At 35.0% G+C, this 12294-nt stretch overlaps 1 protein-coding gene across 1 annotated transcript in view; it reads right to left on the bottom strand.

Moving 5' to 3' along the window:
- Nucleotides 1-12294, bottom strand: part of MYO18B (myosin XVIIIB) — a 262438-nt gene that overhangs the window by 102936 nt on the left and 147208 nt on the right. The window contains exons 29-33 of the mRNA XM_072413906.1: nucleotides 9525-9679; nucleotides 6683-6806; nucleotides 5130-5330; nucleotides 3169-3279; nucleotides 1797-1901 (exon numbers count right to left, since the gene is read on the bottom strand). Coding sequence (XP_072270007.1) covers nucleotides 1797-1901; nucleotides 3169-3279; nucleotides 5130-5330; nucleotides 6683-6806; nucleotides 9525-9679 — 696 coding nt within the window. The remainder of the gene's footprint in view (nucleotides 1-1796; nucleotides 1902-3168; nucleotides 3280-5129; nucleotides 5331-6682; nucleotides 6807-9524; nucleotides 9680-12294) is intronic.

Raw genomic sequence — 12294 nt, 5'->3', positions numbered from 1 at the left:
ATCTCATTTATAAGAGCTGGGAGCTTTCTGTTTTTTTAAAAAAAAAAAAAGTATGTACTTTTTACATAAAAATAATAATGCTGTGTTAATGCTGAAAAGTGCCTTATTAATTCATGTGAAGACAGTGAATTTTAATAAGAGGTCTACTTTAATTACCCTCTGTATTGAACTGCTTAGATTAGACATATATATTTGCAAAATGCTTTAGTATTCCCTGATTATGAATTATGACCAATGCTTCAAACTAGTAGGTCTCAGCATTTTTCATGTCAAGGGTCATTTGGCAACACTCTTAAGTTGTAAGGACAGCTTGGTAATACAATATTTAAAGGAAAAAATGTTTTACTCTTTTATTAGAGATAGAGTTTATGATCTGCATAAGCAAACTAGATGATCAAGACTGTCACTAAATAGGGAACAACCAGCAGTCTGCAGACCAGTCCAGTGTTTGCTAAATCTGTTCTAAAATACTATATTGAAGGTCCACCGATTCTTTCACAAGTAGAACAATTATTCTGATTAATTTACAAATCTGTCCACCTAAAAAGGGAATACTTGTAAGTGGTAATTGAAAAAAAAGGTTGTGGCTGCATTTACACTTTACAAAAAATGAAAGATCTCAATAACTGTGCGCAGAAATGTGTGTGAAATATGATAATATGGTCTGGTTCAGTGCCAGCTCAGATGCTAGCTAAAAATATTTGTCATCTTAAAGTCTTGTATTGATGGACCTTTACTGTGTTTGATATGAAAATTGAACCCATGCCAAATGCAGGTCAAGAAAGGAAAAAAAACCTAATCTACATTTGAAAGAACTCTGGTGTGTAGTATATATTAGGTCAAACTTTTTTTTGGTTTGTTTTTTTTGGACGGAATCTATTTCCCATTGGGAATATGTACTTTCATTTCCTGTCTCAAAGTGACAAGAACAAGTGGGAAAATCTCACCTATGTGAGGGAAATCCCCTTTAGACAGCTGTGTAAAGTCAAAATTTCGGATTTCAAATCACTAACCAAGAGACACAAACAGGGGACACAGATAGAAATAAAAGATCTGGTTTTAAATACATTTTAATGACATATTATGTAACCAACGCAAACATGAATCAGTGTGAAGACAGAGCGATAAATAACATTTTATCTTAACTGTTTAAACTGTGACATCTAAAAAAATACATCAAGCCATGATGGATAAATAATAAATCAAAATAAACCATGAAAGTTTTACCATGGTGATTGTATCAAATAAAAGGAAACGTTCCTGCTCAAAGACTTTTCATATTGGGCAAGACAGTTTTTTGTGACATCATCACTATTTGCACATTTTCTGTCTGTCTCTGGCTTTAATATCTTTAGAATTAGTGACCCAGAGCAGACATGCAGCCAGCAAAATCAGAGCAAAGTCACAGTTTTTATTCTGTATGTTGGTTGTAGGTCAATAACCCTAGTGTACTTAGTAAAGAATGTCATGAGTTAATCTTCATAAACAATATTTAATTTCTACAGCATCTAAAGAACCTAAAATAAAGACCCGGCCATAAATGTATCTGACATAAAAGTGTTGTGTCCTATCTTTGCCTCCTGATGTGAAGGGGTGCTAGCAGCATCTCCTCCATCAGAAGCAAAGGTAAGAAAAGTTTTTCCTGTACAACAGTACACACACCCCAGGATGATGTATAAAACCAAATTAGTGGTGCTACTCTAGCACACGTTGTTATGTTGAATTATGTCATAGTATGTAAAGAAGAAATAAAGTTTAAAAAACTGTGAGCTGGCAGAATCATTCCAAATCCCTACCTGTTCACAGAGGGTTCCAATAAGTCCTTCCAAGTCTTGTTTTTCATGAAGTACCATCTGTTTTTCCTCATACTCTTGCTCCAACTGCATCTCAAACTGCCGAAGCTAAACACCAGAAAAGAAAGAAAAATAGGTTTCTAATACAACATTTATAATTATCCATGACTTACTTTTATTTATTATTTGATTTAATTGCCACAAAGGTGACAGAACATTTTCAGAGGTACACCAAACAAATACTCTGGAGGTATATTTGCTTTTTGTATGGCTCTGACTGGATAAGCCCTAGGCTAATTTCAGAGGTGTGGTGTGGTAAACTGCAACAGTTTACTACATGCTCAACTAGAGGAGGTTGTATTTGCATTGCAATGGTTTGCAATGTGTTTCCTGGACATGACATGTAGCTGCAGACGGGCCTTGAGCAGCCAGCCACTTCCATGGACTTGAATCCCTAGGGGAATGTTTCAACTGCAATGAGCAAAGTTTCATTGTAGTGCATTGCAGTTCTTGCTAGAGAACTGGAGATGGCTCATAATCTACACCACAACCTTACTCAACCACTATTTAATTTGTTGGCTTTTGATCTAAGTATGTCATCAAAAATATGTAAGCGATATTTGTACTTTCAAACAAAGTACAGTTATCATGTTTACATCCCCTAACCTCCTGCTTCATGCAGTAATACGTACTGAGATTCTAAGTGCAAAGTAACGTCTTAGAGTGCAAGATGTCTATACGGCTTTTATATTGCAGGTATTACCCAATTCATTCAATTAGGAGAAGCTGCAGCCACTGGAAAACCCTGGAATCTTGGTAAGTTTGAATGTGTGGAGTTACAATGGAAGAGAGGATCAGTTAGCTGCGTTTGAAATGTACTTTGTACTCCTTTAAATAGATACAATCACAAATACAGTTTGCAGTACAATACAATACATGGCTTGCAAATGTATATTTATATAATATAATTATAAACAATAAGCAATACTACAGTGTAACTGTTAAAAATAGAAGTATTTGCATGTGATTAATTATGACCAGTTTTATTTGCCTTTGGCCACTTTAGCATGAACCAAGAAACATCTGGTATGGTTTTCCCTTCGCAATTTGTTGGACATTTTAGAAATGTAACATATTATGATAATATTTACTTGAAAACAAAAATGTATAAAAAATATGTTTGGGTAAACAGAAAAATAAAACATTATGTAAAAATAAAATAAAAATAATGATGACTATTCCCTGCGGTAAAAAAAAAACTCTGGCAGCAGAGTATGTTAATTGTTTGATTTATAATGGATTACAATTTATCATATACATATGCCCTTCCAGCATAAAATTTCATGCTTGCATCAGTCACTGATCATTAACATACCCTTCTTTGACATGACTGCCGAATATCCTCAAGTTCTTCCTCCTTATCCTCCGATTCTTTCTGATGCATCTGTTTCATACGCTCAATTTCCATTTCAAAACGGACACGCATCTGTTGTGCAAGAAGAAAGAATCTTACTTCAGCTACTGGATACCAACAAAGATTAACCAGACAAATAATCCACAATGCATGTCTTTTAGTTATACATGTCTTTAGGGTGTGAAAAGTGTTCCCTTGAGCTCTGATGTCAGGCTGCTATCCTTTACATAGTAATCTACGGTTACAAATTCTTCTCTGTATATTACCAGGATGTAGATTTCTATCCACTGAAAACAATATATAATTATCAGCTGAGCTCTGGGCCTTGTCTTTTAGTCTGTAGGCATACCTATTCCAACTTCTAGTTGGATACAAGTATAGCTGAAAGAAAGTGGAATGAATTTCAAGCCCAATTCCTCCTTTTTTTTTTTTTATTTAAAATTTACCCACTAAATGTGCTGTTAAAAATACTACTTAGCGTATCCATACTGCTCTGTTCCTCTTCGCCTCCTCCTTCTTCAGCAACCAATCACCTCACTTTAAAGTCTAAGCGGAGGCAGTCATAAGCACCCCCCTTGGTCATGGAGGGATAAAGCCATGACAATGTCTGGGCATAGTGCAGTAGAAAACAGAATGAAACTCACACATTTAACATTTGGAAGTGTCATGTTAACACCTTTCTCCACGCCTCAATTTGAAAAAATAATGACAGTTGGTTTCATGACTGAAGCCTAATGGTTACTTTTATGGTAAGTATACAATTATTTATTGGACATATTTATAAGGGATGTCTGTGGTGGTGTGCAAGCTGGTGGGAGTTTTTGGGATAGTGGCAGGACAATGGCCACTGACTGCATGATTAGCACTAAAATACACTTATGGGACTAGTCACAGTGAAGATTCCTGTTCCAACCCAACTGATAGGTTCAATAAGAACAATCATAATCCCATCTCAGTCTTCATTTTTCACACACACTTTTTGCCACCCACATGAAACTTTAGCTTTTAGTGAAATCTACCATGACTGTCTCCTGTTACAAAGTCCTGATGTATTCTACATTTTATCCAGAGATAACGCTTTGTAACATTGGACATTTTGCATTTTGTTTCTTATAAAACCAAACATTTATATCACTGTTACTTTACTGCCATTACTGTTTACTGTTTTGACATTTATTAATACTTTTTTAACAGAATCATAAATCAAAACAGCAAATGGTTTAAAAATTACTATTATAGAATATTGGTAGTATGTAATTACACAATCCTTTTAACCTAGTGGCAGGCCTATCGTTGGATAGGACAAAAAGACGACTGTGGCAAATGGCCGATTTCAGGGAAACGAAAAAAAAACATTTAGGAATGTTGTGAATAAATAAAAAGAAGAAAAAGAAAGGAGTGTTCACAGGTACATATGCAAGTAGACTTAAAGTGGATGGATGGGCAAAACCAAAAAAAAATATAGGTGCAGTGAATAACTTGCAATAACAGAGCATATTTTGTTTTTCCTCTAACAAAGTTTTCATACCACCTTGATAATGATCAAATTTTTGACATGTAACTTAACAGAGTAAAAACATTGTGTTGTCACCTGTGAATACAGTTTTTTAGAAAAACAATGCCAAATGCACCACACCATTTTTAAGTGGTTAAAATACCAGGTTTCCTTTTTGAAAAAAGGTTTCAACCAAAAAAATAACACCAGAAATGCCAGTGTTATATGATTGTTCCAACACCTGGAACTGTTCTTTTACATGATCCTTAAGAAAATATTAGAAAAAAAGCAATGAAAACAAAATAAATGGTTATTATACAGAATACTACCATTTTTGTTATTAACCATATATAGTTACCAGAGTACAATATTCTATGCTACAGGGATTCTTTAGAAGTACCAAACATGTAAAGCAATTCAGAATTACCTGCTCAAGGTGTTGTATAGAATTTGATTGTTCTGCCAACTGCTGATTTTGTTCTGCAACACTGGATTCCAATTCCCATACCTTCTTCTTCAAAGAAACCACAGAATCACTATCTAGCCCACTGCAAGAGGATAGCTCATTTATCTGTTTCCCCAACACCTCCAACTGCTTTGATAAATTTGATGTTTCCTTCTCCTTTTGCTGCGAATGATACATAAAATAGAAAGATTAGCTGTTTTATCAGAGCATTAACTAATCAATCTCTATTTTAACAACAAGTAATTTGGAGGATAGTATTAGATATATTTTAACTCTGTTCTGATTCAAAAGTTGGTATATTTAAATTTTCTTGGCTTAAAGTGGACTTTTTACTTAAATTGAAGGTCCACTTACAGTCTTTGGGCTCCCTCCCCAAGTCACCTACTGTGAGTTCCTTTCAGAGCAGCTGAAACCTTATAAGAAGATCAATTTGCAGTGGACTCAAAGGGTACTTAAACTCAAAATTTGCGGAGGAGATGGATTTCCCTTTAGGGAGCGTTCCTTTTTTACCGCAGCGGCGGAAGTATCAACGCTGGCCGCGATAAATAGGGGAGCCACAGCAAGGAGGCAGCACCGGAGCTCCGGTGGTTCCTAAGGCCCCTGTTTGCTGACCCCTGGCCTTGGCGATCGAGAATGAATGGAAGCGGAAAGGCTCTTGGGTGCTCCTTCTGCGTATGTCCGAAGTGCCCTTTTGTCAAATGAGAAAAAAAAGACGCATACACAATGAGATTGGCAAGTTTTTTTCCCAAACTACATCACCCGATCTTGCGCCTGCGTCGGCAGCCGTAGAAAGAAGAACCAGGAAGAAGAGGAGAAGATGGCTGAGCCGGCCTGAAGACGGATATCGGGGCAACGCGGGACCTGATGGAAGAAACCTCTGGACCCATCAACTGCTCAGCAGGATTGGAAGTATGTGTTTTTTTTGTTTTGGGCACTTTTGATTTTACTTCCTCTTTAAGTGTCTTCTCATGAGAATTTGCCTACTTGATATTATGCCAAACAATGCAGAATATCAAAGTATAGTTCTACATTTTTTGCACTGTTCACCTTGATGATTTGATGAGTGGGAGTGCAAATAGGAGTGCATGCATAAACATGTCAGAGTTAACATACAAACAAAACAATAAACCCATGCAATCTGACACCTATTTTACAGGCACTGTTATACTACAAAGAATTATATAAAAAAAACATTGGTAATCTTTGGCATTTGTGTTTAAGAATGGCAAAGTGTTTCTCCTATACTGTACATTTCACTCTATTTCCTGTGCAAGTCAACTAAAATGCTGGGCAATTGCTTCTACTGTATGTGATTCATTAATACCTGTAAACTTTTTTTTTAACAACCACCTTACCCCACACTACGGACACTAAAAGTTGAAATTGGGCACCTGCTAAGCAGTACCTACACTACAAAATGACCACCAATGTGAACAAGCTCCAATAACAAACACTTTATTTTCTTTTCATCTCATTCACAATTTGCCTTCCAGGCATTCTGCCAAGAATCTCACCTCTAGCTGTTGACGTAGTTTGCCTACTTCCCATCGGCAGGATGTATTCTCTTGTGTCACTTTCTCACGCAAGCTCTTCTCAAATGCAGCTTCTCCAATCGCCTGAGCTAACTGCATATCAAACCTGCATGAGGGTAGAGAAAAACAAGCCTGATTACCTTAATCCTGTTTTTTATACAGTTGCAAAATAAGACGCATGCAATGAAAATGTTTATTTATGAATAAATGTGCAGCTGGTAAAAAAAAAGGCTAATGGAATACCATCAACTCTGTTCATATAGTTACTTTCCAATGCTATGTAAGGTGACATTTCACTTCTGTCACCATAAAGAGTGACAAAATATCCCTTGTTGGCAAAATTCTATTGTCATGAATCACACTTTACTGAGAAAGTGACAAAATCATGCAAATAGTAATTTCTATTCTAAAGAAGAGTTTTCACATTTAATCCTGCACAGCCCTCCCAAAGAACTGTTACCAATATCCACCAGGTCTGAATGTATCTCAAACAACTTGTTACAAATAAATATAACTTTGAAGACGTGCAAACCATCCAGAAATGCCTAAAACTGCTCTTCTGATTTTTTTGTGTTCTCTCATATCTCTGGTTAACACACCTAGAAATATGAATACAAATCATCAATCATACAAACTGTGCAATATTTAGCTGTAATACGGCGCATCAAAGGGATGCTGTGTGTACCTCTTTACCAAGCTTTGGGGACACTTTCTTGTTAGTCTTTTCATGTCAAACTATACTTTTTGTGCCAAGAATAAGGATTCAAATGTATCTAGCAGGCAAACATACTCAACTACAGAGATTACTGGAAAAGATCAGTTATTCATTTTGAATGTTAAAAACGGGAGAGAGAAAAGGGAAGAGAGAAAATTTAGCAACATTTTAAAAAAAATTGTTTTTTTATACTTTGTGGAACTGGATGGGTTAAGAATTTAGTCAAAGTTGGAAAAATGGATGAAAAGCTGAATAAAGGAAACAATTTTGCAATCTTGAATATGAAAATGGTTTATTTGAATGTGGTATATATACAGCCTGGCTTTCAGGATGTTTTTTTCCAGATATTACAGTTTCAAGAATTTGTGAACTTTCCATCTAATTTATTACTGAGGCATGTTTGCATTGGTTATTCTATATGTCACTTAAACTGGAATTTCATTCTTGTGTTAAAGCAATGTGCAGTGCCATGTACCATGAATGGTCATTCATTTTGATGCATTTGCTGCCCCTGTTGAAGCAATTTGTACCAGGGTTTTTTTGCCTTCCTCTGGGCCAACTATGTCTATAGGGTAATATATCTGGGATATGTTTATTTCCCTAGTGGTTGAACTTGATGGACTTTTTTCAACCTAACCTACTATGTAACTCTTTAAGTCACAGTAATGCATTATATTGTGGTACATTCCTAAAAAGAGTATGGTGCTATTCAAGCCATGCTGGCGTGCAATAACAGCCCAATAAAAAAGGATAGGCTATCTTAATTGAATTAAGCTGATGTGATTCTTAAGAGCATGGACTAATTAGAATCCATAATAGGTTGTTATTGTTGCTTCCACTAAAGACATACACCATATATATCATCTCTCATGCATAAAAGCATTACAGAAATTTTAGTTCTTCTTTACTCTCCACGATAATTGTATATTGATTGTGAAAACATCACTCCTATTGTTGACAATATTTAGGTATGAATTCTGATTTATCACTATAAACCTGACGATAAATTGCTCAGTTATCTCTACTACCTTGTCATTGGAACACAGTTGTGGAATTTGTAGAAATAATCAGTGATGGTCTTCTAGTCTACTATTAGAGAATCAGCATGATATATAGTAAGCCAATGGTTGATTCAGTTTATTTTTTTATGATGAATTGACCCTTTAAACATCTCTGCAGAAGATTATATCAAAGCCAACACTTAAAGGTAGTGTTTTCAAGTAATGAAGAATGTGATACATCACAGTTTGTGGCAGATATGAAGAGCTGTATAAATGACTAAGGTCTCTGATAATTACTTAGATAATGCATTATGAATATTCAAGATTTTAATTATTATTTGAGCTTTATAACTGTGTAATTACTTACTGATTTCTTATGCCAACATCTATAAGACAGATTTTGAATTTTAAACAACGGTAATATTTTAACAGAATCAGCACGGTGACTAACAATCCTATTTTATTTTATCACAGAATTTGTAAAGATATGATTCCATTTCAGGCAAAATATGATCATACCAGTGTGTAGTCATACCCAAGGGTAATATTTAGGGCTGCTACCTTTGCTTTGGGGCCATTGCATGCTAGGTTGTAGACAGTAGGTCTGATTTACTAAAGCTGTTCTAGACTGGTGAAAATAGACTTTCGTGTATGAATGAACCTGGGTGATCCAGCAAACTTGGACTGGATGTTATATAAATAATTTTCTATTAGTTGGCAAATGTTTTCAATGCTGGACCAGATCCATTACTGTTTTACTGGATCACCCATGTTTACCCATGGAAGTCTATCTTCTCAGTTTTGGAGAGCTTTAATAAATATAGCCCAGTATTTGAAGTGTGACTCTTATTCTGAGGCCTTATCATGGAATTTCATATAGGGCTCTCTATTTACCTTCTCCCCGTGTGTGTTATTACTTGGGGAAATATTTCCCTGCTTTCTTCACAGTCTATCTGCATGTAAATTACAATTAAAATAGCATGCAGTTTAAACCCGCTGAAAATCAATTTTTGATACGCTTCTTTTAAAATAAAAGGTTACCTAATGTCAAATATATAGTATATTAAAATCTTGAAACACTTTTATTAGAGGCATCTGTGTTTCTTACTTTCTCTGTCTTTTCTCCAGCTCATGGTTGCGGATCTGTTGGTTTTCCATCAAGACTCGAGTGTCCTCAAGGTCAGAGGTCAAGTGTTTACACTTCCTAGCTGCTTGCTGAGCTGCCCGTCTGGCACTCTCATAAGCACTCTGCAAATCACTGAGCTGTAAAACGAAGAAAGAATGTGAATGAAACCAGTAATTTTAATCCACAATTTATGCTCTCTAGCACACACTTTTACAGGAGAAATTGTTGTTTAATGGACATATAACCCCCAAGCAAATGTACTATTCATTTGTTCCACTTTTTTTGTGCTTTATTACCTTGTACAATGGAAATAAACACAAGAAAACCTCCTTTATAAATCAGTTACAAGTCAAAGTAATGATTATGGAAATAGTAGAGTTTATGCATTCATAAAATGCTTGTAGGTTCCAACAGGATATTGCATTGCAATCTATAAATCAAAAAAAAATGTTCTTGAATTTTACTTTCTGTATATGGTTTACATAAAATCATTTGATAAACATCACACAATATGCTGCCATTGCAGAGAAAGTCTAGAAAGCATACTGCAAAAAAAAAAAAAAAAAAAAAAAAGGAACAGTACCAAATTACTAATTCACCCATTTCCTACGGTGATGCATTGTTAAACATTTTTTTGTTTATTGAGTTAGTTATGAATGATCCGTCTGCTTGTTATAAGCGGCTACACTTTGCATCTATTGTTTGCATTTTTGTTGTTGAGCGCATGTACACAAACAGCATTGGACTGCCTTGCTTGTGTTTTACAATTAACAAGACTGCTCCTTTGGAAGAGAACCTAAATAAAAACAAGACTTTTATTTTGTAGGTCCAGAATATAGGTAACTAAATGTTTTGTGCTACAAATTCAGGCTAGGGTATCATGATGTAAAATCATGGCCTTTGAAAAAATGCTCAATAGTAACTTCAGCCAGATGGAACAGTTAAAAACTATACAATCCAATTGGTCTGGACCAATTTAGGTGATAAATTGCTGATTGGATTTCAGAGTTTAGTTCACATTTCCGGTAACAGCCAGACAATGGCTATCTTTTATGTATGCCTTCATCTACAGGGGAATGTACAACCTATCAGGAAGCCTAGATTTTAAGCTCTTCGGGGCAAGGTCCATTCCTCCTCCTGTGTCACTGTTTGTATCTGTCTGCCATTTACAACCCCTATATATTGTACAGCTCTGCGTAATATATATATATATATATATATATATATATATATATATATATATATATATATATATATATATATATATATATATATATATATATATATATATATGCTCTGGCCCTTTTGTATTGGATAAACAGGTAAACTAAAATTATTTCCACCAGCGGAAGCCTGCTTTAATGCCTGGGGTGAAAAGAACTCTTCAGGTTTGCTTGTATGTATTAGTAGTACTGTCTATTGTAAGATATGCATCAACAGTATCAATTTGGTCATACCAATTGTGGATAGTTTAGTGGAACATTGTGCTACCTGTTTTGGCTATTTGCATAAGGCTCCCAGGATGTGCTATTTACTGGTATGAGCCTTCCTTCAGCACTGAATACAAACAGATGATGGCACAGGTAGTGGCAGTAGTGGGGACTGTGTTCAGTATTTGCTTACACCTTTATCATATATCCTATTCTACTGATAATTTTATACTTGTCCTTGTGTATATAAACAAAAAGTGTAGATTGTCAAAACCCAAGAACAATGTTTATTAAAGCAGTATAAAAACAAAAATCTAGTAAAAATTCATGCTGATCCTGTAGATGGGGAATAAGTTAACTAAATTCTTGTATGGCTCTGGGTCAAACAATGACCGAAATAAAAAACGACAATCATTATAAAGCTGCATTAAATAAGCACAATGCTAAGCTAATGAGGCCTATAATTAGACAGTGAGCATGTGAAACGCAGAGATGATTCTTTTCATCGGTTTACAAAATAGACTATTTTCATTATATATTAAAGTACAGAGATCATTCTTTTTATATTAAGCAGAATGACCTCACCTAAAATGTGCTTTGGCTATTGTGAATGCCCTAAAATCCTCTTGGTGTAGATTTTAACACATTTATCTGGGCTTTGCTGGTACTTTTTGTTTTTAGCTAGATACAGCATTCTGCGTTAAATATTCACAAAGCTTGCTGCTGTACCAACTTATACATAACATAAATTTGTATTCCTGTACATGCAGCGTGTGTGTATGTGTGTCTGTTAAATCTATTGGTTTATACATAACCACTTGGACCTTTTTACTAAGAGCATTTCGGTTTATAGCTGCTACCTATTATTTTCAGTTTTCTATTAAAATTATCAGGTAAAACATTTGGTTTTGTTTGCCTGGGGTCAATCTCAAGTGTTATCTCTCTGTGGCTGCAAAAAAAATATCAACACAACAGAGCTACAGCAAGTGAAAACATTTCCAACTAATAAAAAAATGTTTTCAAACAATGCAAATGCACTGTTTGTATATTTTAATTATTCGGTTTACATTATTAGAATATTAAGATTGGGTAAAGTCCCAATTTTAAAGGAGTTACCTATTCAAAAGGAAGTTTACTAATTTTGGATAAACTTATAATTAATGAGAAACTCTTTAAATCAATTGAGTACAAAGGATGACATGAAATATGGAGTGGGGTCCAAGAGTAAGAGATCAGAGTTTAGGATACCCATAAACAGCAAGGGGTGATCATAAATGTCATGCTCAAAATCTGACAATCCTCTGTCTCGAAAAAAAAGCTGC

Source organism: Pyxicephalus adspersus, chromosome 6, assembly GCF_032062135.1.
Source record: "Pyxicephalus adspersus chromosome 6, UCB_Pads_2.0, whole genome shotgun sequence".
In the NCBI taxonomy this organism is placed as follows: Eukaryota; Metazoa; Chordata; class Amphibia; order Anura; family Pyxicephalidae; genus Pyxicephalus; species Pyxicephalus adspersus.
This window is presented reverse-complemented; position numbering and strand designations above follow the sequence as displayed.